Below are 23,264 nucleotides of genomic sequence, written 5' to 3'. Positions count from 1 at the left end.
GTTTCTAACACTCCAAATTTCTTAGTTAGATCCTTGACAAGTCAAATTTCACTTCAAAACTTATTTACTAACTATATCTCAATAATTCCCTTAAAAATTCTTTACCTTCAATCTTCCATAACTTAATCCTCTTTGCGTTTTAAGCAATCTTAAGCTTTCATTAAGCTTTTCTATCACTCTAAGAATCAAAACCAACTTTAAAACGAAAGAATTAACCAACTTGAGACCAACTTACCTTAGTTATGGTCACTCACGGCTGGAGAAGAAGAAGAAGAGTTTTCTGGAGAAAATCTCCCATTTTTCTACCCATTCCACGGGTTATATATCCCATCAAAGAAAGATAAAAATCTTTCTTGTGAAAAGACCAATTTACCCTTTACTTTATTTAATATTTTTTAACAATCATCCATAAATTATTTCCAAATAAGTTCCTGAACTTTTCAATCTTTTGAAATCATACCTCAAAGTTTCAAAACTTCCATTTTGATTTCTAACCCTGATTTTGGGATGTTACAGTAAAAAGTTTTCTAGAAAATGTAATTCATTTTACGGAAAATATTTTCTAGAAAACGTTTTCAGTGAAACAAACGGACTCTAAGTTAAAAACTTTATGTATACCAAGTTTTCTCACATTCACATATTAAAAAAAGTATATATTTTTGAAAATTATTCAATAAAAGATTGTAGATAGGGTGATAAAAAAAATTGTATATAGATTCATTAGTCTTGTATTAAAATTTTATGTGGTGACTTTTAGTTAATTTATTTAAAATTTAAATAAAAATTGAAAATATAAAAATATTTTATAATAATATTAGTTATCATTTTTAAGAATAATATTTAAGTCATTTATCAATTAGTCCTAAAAATAGAGAAATTATTTCATAAACCCTTCTCACTACATCATCCATGGTCTCAATTAATTAAAATTTATTCACATTATTTAAATAATATTTTATTTTCCAAATCATCTTCTTCTTTTAATATTAAAAAATAAAAATAATTAAGATTTATTTTATTCCCTTGTATATCACCTCTTTACCCAAAATTCAAAGAATTATAGAAGCAATATGTGATACCCATATACCTAAAGTCTAAAGAATTCAAGGAGTTGAATGTGATATCCTTTATTCAAAATTCAAAGAATTGCAGCAGCTATTTAGTTCATCCACTAGTGTTTCAATTGCTTAAAAATGTAGCTGCCGCAATTCTTTAGATTTTAAGTAAATGAGTATCGCTCCTACAATTCTTTGAATTTTGGATAAAAAGGTAATACAAAGAGGGAATGAGAATAAACTTTAATTATTTTTAATTTTAAATATTTAAGAGAAGAAGATAATTTGGAAAATAAAAAATATTGTTATATAAATGATGTAGAAAAAAATTGATGATGTGGATAAATTTTAATTAATAAGAACTATGAATGATGTGGTAGAAAGGATCTTACTTTGGTAATTTGCTGTTTTTAGTTAACTTATAAACACTACCTCCTACATGTATATATATAATAACTAAGCCAAAGCAAAGAAAAAATAATGAAGACAGTATTGCACAAATTAAGTAATAGATGTGAGGAAGAAGATGATCCATCACCATCCGATGAGGAACAAGATTCCCAGTAGGACCACCAACACATGCATTTCCTTCTGCAGCTTTACCTGCTACTGCTGCTGTGGTTTCAATTTCCCGAATCAACCAAAGTATCCTCCACAACAACTGCACATATCTTTGGACGCGAGAGCAAACAAATTATCACGGAATATGTATATATGGTGTCCAAAAATAAGCAGACTGCCCTTCAGAAAATCTTTACCTTGTAGAGGGAAACAGGTCCCTCATTTACCAGCAATGTAGTTGAATTCTGACTTCATTCACTGTTACTATTAATTACAGCCCCAGCAATAAATTCATCTTTTAATTCATTGCCATTAAGACCTGGAAGTTTTATTACATACTCATCAGTATGGCCAGTTCAGCTTTTGAGAAACCTAAGACATGGAAGTCTCCTTTGAATGGAATAAGAAGAAGGATCAAATGTTGAAAAAAGGAAGAAAAAAAGAAAACAACTGCATTCATTAAATACCATGACGACATCCTCAAACTATAAGCTCCACCGCCCCCATTGATCTCTCCTTCATTTTCTCAAGCACATAAATCGATGTTAACTTCATAAGCTAGCTAGCTAGTGGAGGATTTTAAGTAAAAAATGACAACAAAAAAAAACAGCTTGAACTCATAAAAAGCAGAGAGAGACGCACGTAAAGGAAATCAAGCAATCTTATGTTTAAATACATATATATATATATATATATTGGTCTCCGAATGGAAATCATACTTCATGCTTAGTTCCTTTGCCTGTCATCTAGGTTAAAGTTTTCTTAATTGACCAAACCAGTGGTTAGAGCTCATCCATTTTCAGACCTCTTGCATTTGCATGTCTCCACTTTGCCTCGATGCGCCATTATCTAAACCCATTTCCACATTAAAATAAAGATTTCGAAATGCAACAAAAGGAAAATAGATTAGAGCTAAAATTCAAGTTCCCATAAACATTACGTAATACCCTAATCTAAACCAGACTTGATAATACTATTAATAATCCATCCCCGACATATATAATCACTTGAGCTTAGCCAACCAACTTTTTTAAAGTTGTTTCTAGGGTTTCTTACCGTGAGTGTGCTTGTTGTTATACAACCAGACTTTCAAAACATGCCTTTTCACCCCAGTTTCGATGCAGATCCGTTGAACAATCTCTTCATCGTGCTTTTGAATACGCCAACCTAACCGCTCAGCCAACTCCAACATCTTATCCTTTTGTTCTTGCGTAAACTTGGTTCTGAATCTCTTCCTTGAGCTCCCTTGATTTGAAGCGTCCTCTTGATCTTCCCGGCTGTGTCCTCCTGAGGTTGAAGGTAAAGCTAATGGCCTTTGCTGTCCAGCCACGTGGAGGTACCCCGTTGGTGCTCTAAAGTAAGGCGTGAATTGAGGTAGGTGGTGGTGGTGGTGGTGGTGGAAGTAGAGGTCCGTGGTGGGAAGCTCCGATTCCTTACGGTGGAAGTTACGGTGACAGTTACAAGCTGCTCATTTGAGAGCATCGAGGGTACCTTCAGTTCCAGCCGACATGAACTCACCGCAACCGTCGACAGAGTGACCGCCGATTCCCACTGCGTGGTTCTTCAAACACTCCCTATACCTGGGTTTCCTCTGCTGCTGCTGACCGGTTGGAGTTGCTGAAATCAGTTCAGCACCTGACATTTTAAGTGTAGATGAGTTACCAAGCGAGTCATAACTGGGGGCCAAACCCATCTCTTCTTCTCGGTCCTCAAACTCCATCTCTTCTTCTTGCTCTTCTTAGGGGTTTTCCTCTCTTTTTGCAAAAAGGAAAGAGATGGTTTCAAAGTGGGCGTTCGATCCGATCCTTCTTGATATAAGGCCTCTCCCGTTCCTATGAAATAAACTCCCTTGGATAATTTACTTATTGTGTGTCTCTTGAGTTTTACCGCACTGTGAATATAATTTACCCTTTTGCTTCCACTATGAACTGAATAAGAGTGGGTACAGTGGAAATAGCAGGAGGTTGGGTTTGAGGATTGTCCACTATTGGTTACAGTCTGCAGGACGGACAATGCAAAGGATTCCAAACCCGTCACGCGCCAAACCACGCACTTCACTTTTCAGGGTGAGTTTTTGGCTTTGTATTTTGTTGATATCAATTCAATTAAATCAATTTTAAAACTTAAAAATAACATATCATTCGTTGGCCGTTTGAAGCTTCGATAAGATAAGGGGTTCTGCGCATCGAGACGACATCGTTGGTTTTGATGGTTGCCTTTAGGGCTGAGCAAGAAATCGAGAAAATCAAAAAATTGACATGAATCAAGTAAAACGGTTCGGTTCGGTTCGGTTTGACTTTAAACGGTTCAGTTTTTGGTTCGGTTTAAAAGCTTCATTTTTTTTGATTCGGTTCAGTTCAGATTTTCCATATAGAACCCATTTGTTTCATATTGAACCGAATAGGCAATTTTTGTAAAAAAAATTATAGTTTCAAGTGATTTTTTTATTGAAAAACCGATAAACCGAACCGAACTGAACCAAAAACCCGAACCGTTAAAAAAACTGAACCGAACCGAAAAAACCAATTTCAGTTTTTTAACTATTCGGTTTCGGTTTAAATATTGAAAACTCGTTTATTTCGATTCGATTCAATTTTTAGTAAAAAATCGAACCGAATCGAACCGAACCGAACCGAACCGAATACACCCTTAGTTGCCTTAGACCAAGTAATGGGGCTCTTGTGCAGCCATACAGTGGCAATGAAGATATTGTTTAGGATGAATATGGGCTCATCTTAAAATTAAAAAATTTATATTTTTTTTAATGTTAATTATCTATTTTATAAATAGTATCAACTTAAAATTATATTTATATCTATTAAAAATTTTATATTATTAATAAATAATGTTCATCCTCAAAAATATTTATAGACCTACTACTATTGTCATAGTTGTTTGTCATAGTTGTTGTGTAGGAAAACTATTTTTTTAATGATGCATAGGAATACTAGGTTTTGTAAGGTCAGTATCTCATGATTGGTAATGTTTTTTAAAAGTATTTTAGGTAAATTATACATTTAATACCTAAACTATTAATTTTGTTTCATTTTACTATCTAAATTTTATTTTTTTTAAATTAAATCTAAACACTTAGTTTAGATTTCATTTTGATACCATGTCACTTTAAACATAGCATAACTGTAGCATTTTTTATGAGTAAATTTTATCATTAATCTCTCAACTACCGTCTCATTCCTATTTTTGGTTACTGAAGTTTAAAAAGTTTAATTTAATTACTCAAATTTTAAATTATTTATATTTTAATCGCTCTATTTTATTTTATTAATATTTTTATGACATTATTATTATTTTATTAATATATAATTAAAATACAAAAATAAATTTAAAAATGTACCCAAACCCAAAAACTATACCACAAGCCATAATCACAAACTCCTCATATATTAATAAAATAAGTTAGAGTGATTAAAATAGAAGTAATTTGAAAGTTGAGTGAGTAAATTAAAAAAAGTAAACTTTAGTGACCAAAATAGAAGTGAGAATATAGTTGAGTGATGAATGATATAATTTACTCATAAAAATGTCACATACAATAGTTTCGTTAAGTTTTAAGGATGGGGTACTAGAATAAAACTTAAACTAAAAATTAGATATAATTTTTTAAAACTAAAGTTTAAGTACCAAAAATAGAATAAAAGTAATAATTTAAACACTGAACGTGTATTTTATCCAAGTATTTTTGAAGTCAAAAGTATCTAAAAATAATGTATAAGAGGTAAATTTTAAGATCAAAGGTGACTTTATATTTAAGATGAAACTCAAGAGCACATTTATATATATATTATTTTTCCTATTAATTTTCTTTCTTCATCAAACATATTATAATATAATTTTTAAGTTAAATTAAAATAGAATTTGAATTATAATATCTGATAATAATGATATGGACCAATCCATTTCGATTGGAGTTTTAAAAACATGGTATCTGAACGAGGAGCTTAGATCGAAATGCAATGAGCAGGGATAAAGCACCAGCTTCGTCCCGGTTCGACTGTCTCTTATTTTTTTATTATTAAAAATTATAGGGTAAATATTAAATTTGAGACCTAAAATTTAGTTTATTTTAATTTTGTCCTCTCATTTTTATAATTAATTATATTTTACATTTTTATTTTTTATGATTAATTATAGTTTAAGCTTTCTTAAGTTGGAATTCCAGCTCTGTCATTGAGAATGGAATATAGTTTACATTTTTGAAAGTTTGTTGAATACAGTGTGTTCCAACATCTAAGGCATCAATTAGTTTGTTAAATCATGAGAAATAAGAATGAAGAGATTCACAAGCTTCAAAAAATAAAAATATTAAATATGCAAATTTCTGATGTGTAAATTAAAAAGAGAATAGCGCCTTATAGTATCATGAAATTCTGTAAAAAAAAAGCCTAATCATATAAAAAGTAAATGTCCAAATAAATTCAGTATATTATTGAAATGTAACATTATTATGAGAATGTTATATTATCTTGTTCGGTTTGTTTAACATGAATAGTATATTACCTTGTTATATTTTCAATATAAAATATAAATAAAATGTTTAAAATATATAGAAAATTAATTTTTTTAGGGAGCGATCACCTCCATATTGAATTAAATTAAAATAAAGACTAACTTGATATGATGTGTAAGTATTGAGAACTAAATATATATATTTATATTATTTTAATTAACCGTCACATTACATATTCTATTAAATATTAACGAAAGTATTAATAATAATTAAATAATTAGTTGATATTAGGGATAAATTAAAAGATCGGTGATTAAGAGAATAATAATTAAGTGGTGATTTCTATTGGGAAATGGAATGGCAATGGTTGATATTTAAGGTACAAATCCTAATCTTTAAACTTAGATATGTGGTCTACCCATTCTAACTGCTGGAGCTGTGAAAGTGAAGGACATTTGGGATGCTTTACGAGATAGAAGACCTCATGTCCTATGATAGAAAATTATTTGGTTTCCTCTTCATATCCCCAAGTATAGCTTGATTACTTGGTGGCATTGCTTGATAGACTCCCTACAAAAGACAAACTCCACCGAATGAGACTTATCTCTGACTGCATATGCACATTCTGCGATAATCCGTGTGAAACAAGGGAACATTTGTTCATCCAATGCCCTCTGGCTATCCAATTATGGAATTCTGTCTTCTCCCACACTGGTCTTAATTTTACCATTAGCTCTTGGGATGCTCTTATCGTGTGGGCTTGCTCCACTTGGAAGGGAAAATCACTTCTAACTTCCATCATGAAGCTCGCCTTTACTGCACTTATCTATATCCTATGGGATGAACGCAACAAACAACTATCTCAAGGCCGATCCAGATCTTCTCAAGAACTGTTTCATGCCATAATGGATATAGTTGGGGTACAATTGAGTGATAGAAATATATGTAGGAATGATAGTGTTAATATTACACTAGTTGAGCATTAGGATATATTTTGATTTTGATTTTGATTTTGATTCTTTTTGTAAGTAGGCTGTTCTTGTTATCAGAACGCTGATGTTTTTGTAACATGTTATGTTCTTAGGTAATAAAAAATGAATTATCCAAAAATAAAAATTATTTTGAACAATTGCAAATGCTCATAATTATTATTAATAGCTACAAGATAACATCACAAGAACCTGAAAACATATAAAGAAGAGCAATAAACATAAGCAGTGAGTTAGCAGCAAAACAGACAAGGCAAAGAAAGACATCTGATGCGACATACTGACAAGTCAGACTACTCCCCACAAAACATTATTTCTTGTAAAATGTATGGAAATAGACACGTGCACCAACTATAGACAAATACAAGAAATGCAAGTATAGGCGGAGGGAAGCCGCTAGCTAAGCCGATACACAGATTATAAAAGAAACCCACAGAATTTTCATTTCATTCTATAGAGTTCCCCATATTTCTGGTTCTGTCTCTGTCCGACCAACCAACTACCGAACCAAAACCATTGATTAACAAAAGTTAAATAACATATGCCACTCCCATATCTACCAACCCCATTTGATATGGGAAACGGGAGAGGATCAAATAACAATAACGTGACGGAAACATCCCTAATAAGCAACGCTTTTGATCGAGTGAGAGGGAATCGCGGGGAAAAAGGAACTGGATAGTCACATAACCACATCTTCATTTGCATTTCCCATATTCTTTGCCACCCTTTCTTCTTTGAAAATCAACGAACTGTCAAATAAAAAAAAAAGACGTAATGACAAAAATAGCTTCCAACAATTGTATAAATAATATTTTTTTTCAGAGTATTTTAATTTAATATTTCAACTTTTAGTCAAAACAATTTTTATTGAATGATAACCGCTAGTTGACTAATAATCAATATATATTACTAAAATAATAATAATAAATAAATATTATTATATAATCGACCGAAACAAAATGAATACAAAATCAAAATAGAAGAACTAAACTTGTTTACCGTATTTTGACATGTAATAAGATCAACAGAATCAGATAAACAAAAGAAGAATTTTGTTTGAGGCTTGCAAGAACAATTTCATTAAGATAAATTCGTCATTTTCTTTGTGCTTTGAGTAATGTGTTACAGTGGGAGGAGAAGAAGAAAGTCACACGGAAGAGGAAATTGGGAATCCAGATGAAGGATTAGGGATTGCAAGTCTCGAATTGAGGAATTTGGATGAAAAGAGGTCACGTGATATGCACGGGGAGGATTAAAATGATATAAGAATTTTCTTTTCTAAACCTATACTTTTTTCTCTCGTCTATTCTTTTCTCTCAACCTAAACCATAACATGATGTTGGAAGCCGATCTCTGGGGATACAACAACAAATGATCATAGAAGTAAGTAAAATAACAGTGATCAGTCGAGCATAATATTGTCTTTCTCTAACGCTGGAAAGAACAAACTTGGAATGAATTTTCTATGAGTTTTTCCTATTCCAAAATTCTAAGTATTGTCTAAAATTGTGTCTCAACTAACCTATATATAGTGGAGAGAAAACTAATAAAAAAGTTAAGACCTTTTGATGAAAAATTAAGATCATTAATGAAGAGAATTGATGCAATTTTAAACCAAAATAATAAATCAATTCTCCAAGTCACATGATTATTATAAATAATATTAATTAATTTATTATTTTCCAACAATTTTCACACGGGTTCAATTTTTTATTATTATAAAAATATGTATTCAATTGATCTCAAAGGAAGGAGTAGATTTTGGAATAAGTAAGCAAGAAATTGAATATCTTAATATAAGAGAAAATGATGGAATGGGCTATTAAAAAATATTGTAAGAAGGTAACCGACATTGCTGAAAAATGGTGTTGGATGATTGATGGAGATTAAGACTCTAAAAGTATGGGTCATCATCATCATCATCATATCAGAAGAATTTGCCCCAACACTTAAATGCCAATGCTCTGTCAATTTAATTTCTCATATTTCACTTTAAAAAATAAAGCATGATATCTTAGTGAAATGATGTCCAAGCGAAAACATTAAAAACAAGTATCCTATATTGTTGATGGCTCACCTAATTAATCAACATTTTTCGTTGATATTGGCAATATTATAAGGCAATAGTTAGCAAAACCTAAGTAAGATTAACCACACCATTACGCCGACAAGAAAATATACATTTTTAATTAAAAGCAAAAATATTGGAGGGCCCAAATTTACCCACATATTTTTTTAGTTAATGCTGCATTTGGAGACACCACAACATAATTGTATGAAGATAAACGTTGACGGTATAATGTGTTCCATGAAGTAACTTTCGTGGCCGGTATATTTTAATCCATTCCTTCAATTATTGGTCTCTTCTCAATAAGATTATTTGAGTCACATGCTTTAGATGTATGCTCCAACTTACGTGAAATACATTTAGAATACATGGATCGAAATTTACACGTGTACACAAGTGATATTGATAATTTCTTTTTGGCAATTCTTACTTAAGGGGAAGGGAGAGAAATTTTGATCATAATGGGTATTAAACTCACAACTTAAAGAAGATGAGAGGTGTCAACTGAAAACTTTTAACCATATGCTCTAAAGATTATTGATGTGAAAATTTGAATTTAATGTGTAAAAGATAAACATAGCTATTAAAATTTTATAGAACTACTTTTTAAACATGTAATATCAAAGTTTCATTAATACAGTGGATGCATAATATTTAAAATTTGATATACATATTTAAATATAATATATATCAAATATAAATTGGTATTTAACACATAGATTAACGGTTAAAATGACAGGTGACCTTATTAAGATTATATTAATAGTTTAAAGTTTTAATTAAAACATTTTAATATTTAAAAGTTAATTTCGCTGAAAGAATTTCACCGAGGACAAGGACACCATATCAGTGTACTCCACTTAATACTTCATTAATAGAGGTTTTCAATCAGACGAAATACATGGGAATACCCCCAATGAAGTTTTTATCAACCAAGGAAGACTGTACGTTATTGTGATTACCACGAGCAGAGAAGGCAATCAACAAAAGGCAGCATATCCCTCGACGATATCATGGAAATAGTAATCAAACAAGGCCAATTGGATTAAGTTCACCGCTCAAATGCATGGACAAAGTAGCCATAATAAACGCCCCAAGGAAGACCTTTGAAATTAAGCCTGACAACTGCCACCATAAAAAGTTGGTCGTAGTACTGCAAACTCAAAGCTCATGAACCCAATAAGATAATGTACCTGAATCACATCATTTCAAAGTGATATGCAGACATTCAAGGATTCAGTCTTCACCCTGTTAATCGAAACCTATTCGACCTGGCAGCTGCGTACAGCAAAAATATGTCGAAATATTCGGTATGCTATCTAGTTATAGGAAGGATTATAAAAAGTCAAACTGCAACCAGAAGAGCTTAAAACAGAGCAGATTCATTGTACTCTTTTTCTTCCAACATCCATATGATTTTTAGATACAAACTCTATCAACAACAACAACAACAACAAATCCCAATTCCCATATGCAATGGGGTAAGGGAGAGGTAGGGTAGTAGGCTGCCCCCAACGCCAGGTTGAGAGTAGCTTCCGTGGAAGACCTCCGGCAGTCAGAAAATTAAAAATATAGATAAAATACAATGCATGTATAAATAAATACATAAATACATAGTTGAAAAATATTCATATACAATCATTAATATCATATACGCGTCTGTACTGGGCAGATATCCCTGCAAAAAAAAAAAAAAATCCCTACGAAAAAATCTCTGTATATAGACAGAAACGTAAGACCCGACTAAATTTAAAAGTGGAGAGAATGATACACAGAAGTCAAACAATAGCAAGTCCAGTTCTAAGCCTTCATAAATACCAATAACAGAAACGAATAAAAAATAGAAGTCAAGGAAATTACTACAAAGACATTAAAAGAAGACAGAGATGATACACCCTAGAGATGTGACCCACACTACTCGACTATCTTAGTCTTAAGTCTCCATACTTTCCTATCAGAGGTCATGTCTTCGGTAAGGGCTAAATCAATCAAATCAGATCTCAAGCTCTATCGTTACCTATTTTTTCATTGCCATAGAATATTGAAGAGCTCTCGAACGAGCATTTTCTATCAAATGCCACCAAGCATTAGAGCAAATGCTCACATGAATAACATGTTACAACCGGGTGAAGGTTGTGCTGGTAAGAAAACGTATCAAACAGGTTGTAAGCTGTGTTGTTGCAAAGCTTCCTGTAGGCATGCTACAGCACCATCGTAATTTAAGAAGCCCATGAACCAAAATTCATGACTATCAACAGAGATAACTTGGATGTACTTTTCAGAAGGATTGGCTCGACTTGTTGAAGGATTAATAGCTTTAAGTTGATGTAATGGGTAACTACCTGTTTAAGCCAACGGAAGAAATGTCAAGAATCATAACTTAATTTCCTATACCATAAACGCATAACCAAATGGTTTGATGCAAAAGGTTATCAATGTAATGTAACTTCAACATCATGAAGTGGAGAGGAAATATGATCTCATTGCAACCAGTCTTATAAGTGGAAGCATGTAAGGGTAATGCAAACAAACCTTGTAGTAGCTCCATTCAGTCTTGCTACCATTTTGATAGGAAAGAGACTGTCACTGCAATATGCAAGCTTTTCTGTAGATACATATAAAACTCCCATGACAGGACCAGCTGATGTGGACAAGTAACATGCAAATGAATTTTGAAGTTGCTCTTCTGGACCTGTCTCAAAAGTTTGTCTAAAAATCTTCTCATAGCCACCTTCTGCTAAAACCTTTGTTCCCTGAGCAATTCTTCCCATGGCAGCCTCAGCAAAACTAGGGCTTGTTATTACTGATAGAGGAAAGAGAGAAACATATTTTCAGTAATTTTATGTATATGAAACTGCTTGATAAGCAGGAATATAGGAGACGGGTGAGAGCATGGATCATAAATAAAAGGAAAAAAATTCCATAAAAAACAGCCTTTGATTTTAATTTTAAAACTATAGGCATAATTTTCCATATATATTTCTTTTATAAAATTGAATAGTTGACAATAGACTTATGTCCAAACAAAATCAACAGTGTGATTCTAAAGGAAATCACCATACGAGAATACCAATAGAGAAGAGACCAGACATGATTAAGGATACGTAAGATCCCTTCCATGTATGAATAAGTTGAGGTGATGTAGCGAGTAATGACCCAAAAGAAGTGGCAGCTATGCAGCGAAAGAAGTTACAGATAGACAAAAGTACAGAGGGAATGTGCAATTGGGCTACAGGATGCTCAATGTCCACCTTAAGAAAAGGTGATGCACAATTACATTATTGTATTATGTACTCAAACAAAGTAAATGGGTGTGTGAATTAGAATTCTAATATTAGAGAACAAAAGGTGTAAAGTAAATAAAATAAAATAAAAAGAGACTTCAAAGTCTTCAGATGGATAATATTTAGGGGATAATCACAGAGCAAGAGTTGTCATCACCCGAGATCTGAACAGTTAAATAGCAAACATGGTTTGGATGATGATAATTTTATTTGTTAACGGAAACAAGAATGTATCTTTTGACATTTTAGCATATGGGAAGGTTTGAGCATCACTACGGGTGAATCAGATGATCATAAATGATTTAAAAAATAATAATAATACCATTCAACTTAAAATAATTCGATATACAACTAAACGCAGAATAAAGGTACATCTGGCTTGTCTCTAAGTTCTAATCCAAGGTCAAAATGAAGAGATTGAAGACGATGAGAAAACAGACAAGAAAGATTCCTACCAACTAATGGGACCTAAAGAAGGCGTTTACTAAGCAATCTCATGAATGTATAGCTGTGTCATCAGTCTGAGAAAAGAGACTAGAAAGCTCTTACTAACCATGGAAACAATAACTACAAACTCTCTGGAAACTAGAGCCATGTGATTCCCTACTTCTACTGACCCTTTCTAACACCACCTCTATGTTGGATACCTCCCTTGGCTAGGTTGCAAAATAAGTCACATTTTTCTTTGTCAAATATTTCATCAGCGTGTTCCCTCCATTTCAAGAGCATAACCAATCTCTTAAGCATAACTTACAAGAACTAAACATGCCATTTAAGAAAACCACAGTACCCTGATCTTAAATCTTACATAAAATTCTATTCTTTTGCAAGTAAATAATTAAGACATAAATGTTAACTCCAACCAACATTTGAATAAATCAATAATTGCATTTCCTTATGAAAACTGCCAAAAACATGTTTTACAATAATAATAATAATAATAATAATAATAAAGCAATGAAGATCATTACTTCCTCTCCCTTTCCTTAAACACAATATCCAAAATTGTCCAACCATTTCCAAAATGACGCCTTCCTAATATCCTATATTACTCTTAAACTAGCGAGCTAACACCAACCCTACAAAAGAAACAATAGTGTACCCTAGACTTAATCCAGATATTAGCCCCTAATTCAATATCTGAGATTTCAATTTTAAATAACTTAATATCAATAGCAACCATCCAAAAAAGCCACATATTTATATCTCATCACAATCTTAAAACAGATCAAATTACCAAGCACGCGTAATAAATTCCAATTCTAAAAGCCCGAAAATTGCAAACCAATTCAAACCGGATACAACTAAACAAATCCAATCAAGAAGGAACACACTTAAATTTAAAATAAATTCAAACCCAGTTGGAACTATAAAAGAAAAATACAGTGTTGCCACGTGTTCCCGGCCAGATCCTCGGCTTTCTTCGTCGCCTCTGCCACTTTCCTTCCCCATCTCCCTAAGACACCCTTAACTACATCCATTTTCTCTGTTTCCCAGTTAAAAAAATAAATTAATTAATTAATCATAAAAATCATCAAATAAAATATGAGTTAGAAATAAAATGTTTAGTGGATTACCTTTGAAGGAAGCCGAAGAATATTCCGGAGGCGGAGAGTGAGTAACGTAAGGATTAGATCCGTTAGCAGCTGACATGGTGGCGCTGTGATCCACAGCAGGCGATTCACTAACAAGTTCCGGACTCCAATGAACTGATTTTCTCGACCCGGTAGGTGACTGGACCGGTGATTGCGGGCTTTGAGCCTGACTCGCTTTCAGATCCCGAGTCTCTTTCTCTTCCTTTTCCTGTGGCTCTGATGTTGGCACCATAACAAAGCCCTCCGCGTCCATTGCGGGATCCGATTCTTTCGGATCAAATTCTCGAGACAAAGATTGAGTTGAGCTGGATTTTGGTTGAGATTCCGTCTTCGATTGTTCCATTGTTTTGGAACGTTCGACGAAAAAAAGGCCTCGCGTGAAGTGGCGCGTTTACTGGAAGCTTTGCAGGGGACTATTATTTAGGCTTCAATTTTTTTTTGTTAAAAGTCCTAAGGCCTTTTAACCAAAAAAATGGTCAAAATACCTCTTGGTTCCTCCCGATTTCAAAACTGTACAAACTGATTTTCTAAAAATAATAAACAATTTAGGCCTATTCAAATTTAAAAGTAAGCAATGAATCAACTCAACAATTTCGATGTTAGAGTAATTGTTGTTATTTTATAAAGTCTTGAGTTTTAATATAAATAATATCATAGGTATTAATGTTCAAAATCAAATGGTTGAAAGTAATCTTTAATAATATATTGTACTTATATCATCTTAATAGAAAAACAATCAAGAATAATCTATCACGATATTAATATTATTTTTAAAATAATTTTATATAATTTTAATGGATAATTATTTTAGCTATAAATGATTATATGTTTATATTTTTTAGTTCTAAAAAATTAATAATTTAATTTAATATTTACAATATTTATATGAAATAAAATGACCAATAAGGGGGTGTTTGGTTAAGGAGGGGGAATGGAATCTCATTCCTCCATTTGGTTGGCCAACATTCTCAGCCCTCGGTAATCTTTTATTACCAACAGTAGATTTTTTGGGGTATATTATCGTGAATGTCATTATCTCCCTTCCCTTATGTATTGTTGGATTACCGACGTTCTAGACTAAAATGTCCTTAATTTTTTTTCTAAAAATATCATTCTTATGTTGCTGAATAATAAAAATTCTACGAAGGTTTAATTACAAATTTATCCTTAAACTATTTTAGATTTACAAAAAAATTCTATAATTAAAATTTTATATGAAGTTCAGGGGTTAAAATAAAATTTTACCCTTTCATTAAACCTATTTATCTTTTCAATTTTGTAAACAAAATTATATAAATTTTATGAATTTAAATTTTTAAAGAAAATATATAAATTAATTATAGTAATATTATAGTAGGATTCAACTTGTTAAAAAATATATAATAAGGATAATTTAGTAAAATATACATTCCAATAATATTTTATTCATTTAACCAAACACGATAATCTTACATTCCTGTTAAACCAACCAAACACAAAATACAACATTCCCAATAATCTTATTCCCTAGTAATCTTTTATCCCCATTGGTAATATTACATTCCGTGAACCAAACGCATCCTAAAATGATTTGAACTTCATTACTTACATTACCAATAAAGGGATTTGAATCTTAGTCATCTAAAACTAAAATATATTGTTTAACCAATAAATCAAATCTATTTTTTTATAATCATTAGTATTTAATTTATTGACTAATCCGGATTCAGTATTGTATACGCGGGAACGACCCTTCCAATTTACTCCATTCACAAATATAAATCTAATATGATAATTATTTATATTATTTTTTATAACTTAAATTATAAGATTTAGATCTCTAAATTTTAAGATTTAGATTGATTATGAAAAATAAATATACATATCATATAGTATCAAATAACAATTAGGATAAAATACATAAATAGCTCTTTAACTATACATTACGGTTTTGTTGACTTACTGGCTATTAAAAGTTAGAAAACAATCATCTGATTATATTGGATTACTTTGTTGAGTCATTCAATTATTCATATGTTCCAAATTCGTATTTTTTGTTAAAAAATTAACGACCGTCTGAGTTGTATGTTAACATATTGACAGGGATATGATAGTAGTTTGTGATTTTAGGATAATATTTTATCATATCTCAATCAACATATTAACATCTATTGCAGAATGCCATCAATTTTTAACAAACAAATGATAATTTTAAAACATATGAATAGTCAAGTGACTATTTTGTAACTTTTATTAGTAAGGGGACTCAACAAAGCAACGTCATATAATTAAAAGATCAATTTATAACTTTTAAGAGTTGAAATTCACCAATAACACCCTATAATCAAAAGACTATTTATATACTTTACCTTAATAATTATTATTTTAGATTAAAGATACTTATTTTAACAAAAACATATTTGGTTGATGAATTAAAATTTCTCAACATCTCATAATCAGATATTAAAACATAACTCTCCATTTCCCTCTTGCAGGTGCAGCCATGCCCTCTAAATTAATGTGGTTGAAATTGAATAGCCCCAATCTTTAAAATATTTCAATTTTGTGTCTTTTTGTTTGTGTTTATGATCCTATTTTATTAATCTTAAAACCTAGAAATGGAAGAAAAAGAAGTATTTTCGAAATATTAAAATCAAATAGATTGATACATTAAATTTAATTTTTAAAATCAACCGGACTGAAAAATAAGAGACCATGAAATACGGCGATCTCTTCTACACACACCACTAGGGTGTAAACGAGTTGAGTCGAATTTGAGTATTGTTGAACTCAAATCGACTCGAAAACTCTGAAATATAGCTCGACTCGACTCGAAATCCTAAACCAAAGCTCATGAGCAGCTCGAAAAGACTCGAAATGAAAAAAAATCTTAAATTTAATTAGATTGAAGCTTTAAACTCAAACTCGAACATGAACCTTAAATACATAAAAATCTTACTGTATTTTTTTTAAAAAAAAACAACACATAAATATTAATATTATTAATAATTTATTTTAAAAATAAAATCTTAATATATTATATTTTTGAGCTGCTCACGAGCTTTTCTTGTCGAGTATCAAGTAGTTCGTTTCGGCTCGTTAAGAATTCGAGCCGAGCTCGAGATCAAGTCGAGTCTATTCGATCCGAGTATTTATCGAACCTTGACCGAATTAATCTCGAATAACTCACGATCTATCTAGTCTCAACACGAAATACGGCACTAGTGTATGAAAAATTTCAAAGGAGGGAGGGAAAATAAGGAAATTTGGCGCCTCAGAGAACAAACTCTATTGGTCCTTTCCACTTCACGCGGATTATATCCTCGTCAAACCTATCTCCACCGTACGATCATAAAGAAAAATGATGTTCTTCTCCTTCCGCTTCAAATTTTCCCAAGTTCCCAAGTTTCTCATCTCCTCTATAAAACCAGCTTAGACATTTTGCTCCATTCACCATCCAGACTTCTCTCTCGTTTTCATTATTCGCAAATCAAATGGCTCGTACGAAGCAAACCGCCAGGAAATCCACCGGAGGTAAGGCACCAAGGAAGCAACTCGCCACGAAAGCCGCCCGGAAGTCAGCTCCGGCTACCGGTGGAGTCAAGAAGCCACACAGGTTCAGGCCAGGGACTGTGGCGTTGCGTGAGATTCGGAAGTACCAAAAGAGCACTGAACTCTTGATCCGGAAGCTCCCATTCCAAAGGTTGGTAAGAGAAATTGCTCAAGATTTCAAGACTGATCTTAGGTTCCAAAGCAGTGCCGTGGCGGCTCTCCAGGAGGCGGCTGAAGCTTACTTGGTGGGCCTTTTTGAAGATACCAACTTGTGCGCTATTCACGCTAAGAGGGTTACTATTATGCCCAAGGATATTCAGTTGGCTCGTAGGATCAGGGGCGAGAGGGCTTAGAGTTGAAAACGCTTAATTTTACTCTTCGTTCAAGCCTTTTTTCATTGGGTTCTCTGTTATAGGTTTTTATGTGTATTTGGAAATCTATCTGTTTGTTAAAATGTCTATGTGAAACTGCATCATTCTAATTGTAATGAATTAGTTTGTTTGCTATGCTCTTTGTTGGGTTGGAAAAATGGGTTTTCTTGCTTAAAGAATAGTTTACAAAATATGAATGTAATGGGGGTAGCAAAGAGCTTATAAAAGGAAATAAAATTCTGCACTCCATCTTCACATCTGGGTCTCCAGCAGCTTCATTGGAAACGATAATGGAACCAAATTGATGTAAGTAAAAGCCACAATAGGCTGCTTATGTTCCATTATCGTCTGGGTCTCCTGCATGAATACATGTCAATGTTAAAGGCAACAAACGATGATGTATGAAAGTAAAATGGATGCGGGTTAAGAATGTTTACTTAATTGGAGATAATTGTTCCTTATGTTCCATTCGAAATCCCAGTGCTTTCTATCATTTTTGAGCGTCCAGTAAGCCCAACCAAAGGAAGCTGCATCATACACCTCTAATTGAGCCCTTCCAAACTCTTGATAATCTGATTCAGATCCACTTGTAACATTCCACTCATTCACCCACTCACCTGAATCAGAAATCAAAGACTTGCAGAACTAGATTTTGTGTATCTTAAAATGTCGGCAACTGTGGAAACAAAGTTTAGTTACCGATAAAAATGAGGGGGTCGTTTACTCCATTCAAAGCTTGTAGCTGAGCCTCCCTGCTTTTATATATAAATTGGATGTTGTCTATAGCACTCAAGTTAACAAAGAATGTGTCGAACAGATTGTAGTAATGCAAATCCACCACTAGGTTGTGAGAGCCTATATCAGCTTGATAAAGTTCCAGTGGATCTGCATTGCCAATTCTTTGGCAGATTATCACATAAGCCGATGGAGAGTATTTGCGCACCACTTCATAGCCTTGTTTGTAATATGAAACTAATGTATCCAATGGAACTTCTGCAGCAGAGGGCTCGTTTAATAGTTCGATTCCCAGCAAGGAGGGATGTTTGGCGTACCTGCAATAGACAAGATGATCCAATGGAATTAAACTTTGCAAGGCCGGAAACCTGAAGAGTTCAAGGATAAGAGTTGATGTTTGACAATGATGCGACAGAAATGTCGGATAACTTCAATTCCAAGTTGACTTAACATTACTGACAAGCAATTTCCTAACAAAATAAACCAGTACCACTGATCAAACTTGTTCAGAAGTTTTGCATGACCTTTTCAATCTAGCGTCTTAAATGAACCACTAGAACATTTGTTTTCAACCCTCGCCACTCTGGTAAAATATCAATTTTAGACGCAAATCCAATAACTTTTGGCAGTTACCTGGAAGCTAGAAAATCTATAACATGCAACGTCTGTGAAATGTAATCGGAAGATGTAGGCCAGCCTGTTGTGCCATCTTGGCTAGAACTATGTTCCATTCCATTTTGGGAGCCAGGTGCTGCATGAAGGTCGATAATGCACTTTATGCTGTAGGCTCTGCATCAAAATACTACAAGCTTATCAAATTAAATTAAGAGATAAAATCATAGCACACTAACAAATCAAAAAGAAACAGAGACTTGCTCTGCCCAAGAGAATGCATTATCAAGAGCTTCTAACGTTCCTCCAATGAATGGGGCTGGAGGATCCGGATCATAAGCAATCCACCAGCCAACAGGGATCCTTACAGTATTTATTCCATGTCTGTATAGAAATTCAAAATCCCCTACGTTGATAAACGTGTTTCTATGCTTCTGCAGTTTCACCCAGGAAACATATGTTAGGAAAATGAAAGGTCGAACACGAAATAGCGCTCAATTATGTTTTTCTCCTTTCAAAGTTAATAATCATTCATCTGCAAATCCATAATTTTACCTTAAAGAATCTGTCATTCCATAATTATCTGACAATTTCACCTTAAAGAATCTGTCATTCCATAATTATCTGACAATTTTACCTTGATTAACTACTAGTTAGCTAGTAAAATGATCTCATTGGAGATATGCCTTTAGACCAACATCTTGGGAATATCATAATAAAATATAACAAACTGTGTAATGAGAAGAATAATGCATGTAAGAGAGAGAAGGCAAGAAAATAAAACTGCTGATATGTTAGCAGCATACATTATCTGCTGATTGCTGAAAACATTTTTCATCTTCGTTTCTTCAGAGAATCCAGGAACCAAGCTATGTTATTGAAACTTTATCACAATATGTTCAACATTTTAACTTCTGCAAAGTGATAAATGATAACCAACTGGACATGATTCAGAGTGGCTGATGATTGTAATAAGTTTCATACATCCCTCCACCCTCTCCCATGAAGAAAAAGAAAAGAAAAAAGTCTGTATGTTACCTCAAGAACTTGTTTTGCCTTGCTACGTCCATATCCCTTTGCAAGCTGATAATCTCCATGCAAGTTATTAGCTACAATTGACATTTCAAATGTGGCTGCGTTATCATCCCATCCTGGTGTTCCTGGATAATCTGCTGTCAGCTGATTATCCATGCTGGCCTACAATATAAAAACATTTTCATCAAGTTTTGACATCATGAACCTGTGAAAGAAATATGAGTAATGTTAAATGGCAAAGGACTGCGTCGCACATTTTGGTCGTTCTACTATTTGATAGCTTTATTCTCCATAGTAAAACTGTGATCATAGAAGATTGTCTTAAACCTGGCTCAGTACACACACTAAAAGCAATACCGAGACCTTAATCCTATGCTTAACCAGCAATGTTGAGAACCAGACACAGGCTAAACTATTGGGTGCTTAAATATTTTAACCATATCATTTAAGAGGCAATGGCAAAAAGCTGTCTATCTACCATTATTTGCTGCCAACATACTGAACGGTTATTGTTGATTCATCAAGACAAATGTGAAGAGAACTGGTATCATACCTGCAGATAGGTTCCACTCTTTATTTTGATGTGAACTTTATCATTATTATTTCTTTCAATTTGAAATGTTTCAGTTGAAGAAGCTGATTTTGCTGTTGCAGATACAGAGCATCCATTACCATAACATGTTAGAAATTGGCCCTGTGTGGTGCGGAACTGAAATTCAGATTCAGAAACTCTCCATAGCTGCATGAGAAAAAATTGTTTAGATAACAAATTTCATTGCAGAGGAAGAAGTTCCTTTTTTCAGATAACAAATTTCATTGTTTAGTTATCAATTGACAAAACAAGAATGTCGGTTCACACAAACACTAATCACAATGGCTAAAGGACATGAAACTCTGCAATGCTTTTCTTTTCGTATTACAGATTGCTAAGTAAGCAGACTAGAAAATGGTTTAGCTTAGTGTAATATCCGGTTTAGCTTAGTGTAATATCCGCAAGCATAAGATCAGACGGTCCAAATAGCCAATCAAGCTCAAGTTTAACAAACAAAACAAGATCAATTTGAGAGACAAAGACCAATAATTTCGTTTGACTCCTTACAGTAAAGGTTTCCCATGAAGATGCATCATCTCTATTGACTGAAATGTCCATCCCACCGCCACTCTCTGCAGAAACATATTTCTGCGATGTCACTGACTTGAATTGAACCTGTGTTCCATCCTACATTTCAATATCCATCCATTAACATATTAGAATTCTTCATAAAAAAATAGAAAAAACCCATAAATCATTTAAAAAAAATTAATACTGACAAGCATGTCTCCATTGGGAATGCCATCAAAAAGAGAAGGTTTGATCCAACCTTCGATAACCAACCAGCCTCCTAAGTTAACTCCTCTCACTTTAGAATCTCCATGCACTTCCTCCACTTACAAAATTAAAAGAGAAGAATTTTTTTAACAATTTGAGTCTCCTACAGAATAAGCATTTGTTTTTCCCAGAAACAAAAAGAAATCCAAGAAAGTGAAGCTTCAAGCATACCTGAAAATCCTACAGAGAAGATTAGCCAACAAAAGAGTGAAAATGCAAATACCCATTTGCTAACAACAAGCTCCATGAAGAATGCAGCCCTCTTAACTGCATCAAACAAAAGCTAAAACATGGAATCTTTAGTAATTCCTCACTTATCAATCAATTTATACATAACTTAAACTTGTAAATCATAATATTTAATTCTTTAATAGGAGTTTTGAATTAATTTATTGCGTTAGTCGCCAAAACTCAATCTTCCTCCAAGATCAAGACAAAAGCAACCCATTAAAAAAATATTAACAGAAAAAGAAGAGGCAGAAGAAGAAGAAGAAAACAGCATTTTTCTACAGTTGCCAAGGAATAAAAAGGAGGGGGAACCTGAAAGCTTCAACGATTTCACATTTTTTAAAGGTACAAAACCCAATAAAGGCAGAAAGGAAGCACCCCTTTTGGTTAGAGATGATAAACTTATGGCTTTGAAGTTGAAAACGCCTTTGAAAGATAACGCAGTTGGTTGCCACTTTCCACTTATGAATACACAGTTTATATATTTCTAGCTCCTTCTCCAGTTGCCCAAGGTAAACCCCAGTCCCGAGTCTTAAATATTTACAAAGTATTATCTTCTAATAATATGCAAAGATTTTTTTTTGAAATTTAATAATATGCAAAAATAAAACAAGACTAAACTGTAAAAATCGAACCTATAAATTAACTGTGAACACACTTATTATTTTCTTTTTACCCACTTAAATTGGCATGAAGAAAAAGTTTAAGGACCCAAGGCAAATGGAATCTTTATGCAACCGACTTTTGTTGAGACCAATCATAATATGGGCGATCTCTCTCTCTCCTACGCATCTTTAATTAGAAATTGACAAATTTGAAATAATCTTCTCTTTCTTTTCTCTCATCGTGAATAGTTTAAAGCACATCAAGCAAGTTTCAAGATAGTAGTAAGAAGGAATTTACCTTTTTAAGCACTACATGCCCAGTCTAACATGCTCACCCATCGTAAATGAGGTGTGCATAAGCCTGAGAGGTTTAAGATATCTCTCCACAAGGAAACTGCATGAGGACATTCGCTGAACAGGTGGTCCCTAGTCTCCGTAGCCACATTATATAGTATACACGAGTTGTCAGTAATGATTCCCGTTCTAAGAAGTCTATTTTTAGTTGAGAGTCTGTCAAGAAGCGTCATCCATGTAATCATGCTATGTTTTGGAATGTGTAATGGAAACCATATCAATTTATGCCATAAGACTTTAGTTCCTTTTACCCGAAGTTCTTTTCAGAAGTCATTTATCTTTTTAGAACCTATAGATAAAATAGGGATGGCATTTGTCCTGAGTTTTAATAAGCGTTTGATACACATTTTTATTTTATATTTGTACTTTAACTTTATTTTTTTAAAATCATATGTAACGTT

General features: G+C 32.9%; 2 protein-coding genes and 2 pseudogenes across 2 annotated transcripts; 1 reads left to right on the top strand and 3 right to left on the bottom strand.

Moving 5' to 3' along the window:
• Nucleotides 1-2,658: 2,658 nt before the first annotated feature.
• LOC120141846 lies at nucleotides 2,659-3,579 on the bottom strand (annotated as a pseudogene).
• Nucleotides 3,580-11,277: 7,698 nt separating this feature from the next.
• On the bottom strand, nucleotides 11,278-14,428 carry LOC120141849 (annotated as a pseudogene).
• Nucleotides 14,429-17,444: 3,016 nt separating this feature from the next.
• LOC120141884 (histone H3.2) lies at nucleotides 17,445-18,060 on the top strand. Its single transcript, XM_039156647.1, has one exon. The coding sequence runs from the start codon at nucleotides 17,497-17,499 to the stop codon at nucleotides 17,905-17,907; it is 411 nt and encodes a 136-aa protein (XP_039012578.1). The 5' UTR covers nucleotides 17,445-17,496; the 3' UTR covers nucleotides 17,908-18,060.
• A 288-nt stretch (nucleotides 18,061-18,348) lies between these two features.
• On the bottom strand, nucleotides 18,349-22,314 carry LOC120141872 (probable glucan 1,3-beta-glucosidase A). Its single transcript, XM_039156637.1, has 10 exons — nucleotides 22,217-22,314; nucleotides 21,848-21,943; nucleotides 21,619-21,734; nucleotides 21,407-21,526; nucleotides 20,861-21,046; nucleotides 20,311-20,469; nucleotides 19,537-19,706; nucleotides 19,294-19,449; nucleotides 18,625-18,977; nucleotides 18,349-18,542 (listed from the first exon to the last, which is right to left on the bottom strand). The coding sequence occupies exons 2-10, from the start codon at nucleotides 21,921-21,923 to the stop codon at nucleotides 18,349-18,351; spliced, it is 1,530 nt and encodes a 509-aa protein (XP_039012568.1). The 5' UTR covers nucleotides 21,924-21,943; nucleotides 22,217-22,314.
• Between the last annotated feature and the right edge of the window lie 950 nt (nucleotides 22,315-23,264).

Source organism: Hibiscus syriacus, unplaced genomic scaffold (genome assembly GCF_006381635.1).
Source record: "Hibiscus syriacus cultivar Baekdansim isolate YM2019G1 unplaced genomic scaffold, ASM638163v2 tig00110814_pilon, whole genome shotgun sequence".
NCBI lineage: Eukaryota > Viridiplantae > Streptophyta > Magnoliopsida > Malvales > Malvaceae > Hibiscus > Hibiscus syriacus.
Note: the sequence above shows the minus strand (reverse complement) of the source record. Positions and strands in the feature narration are given on the sequence as shown.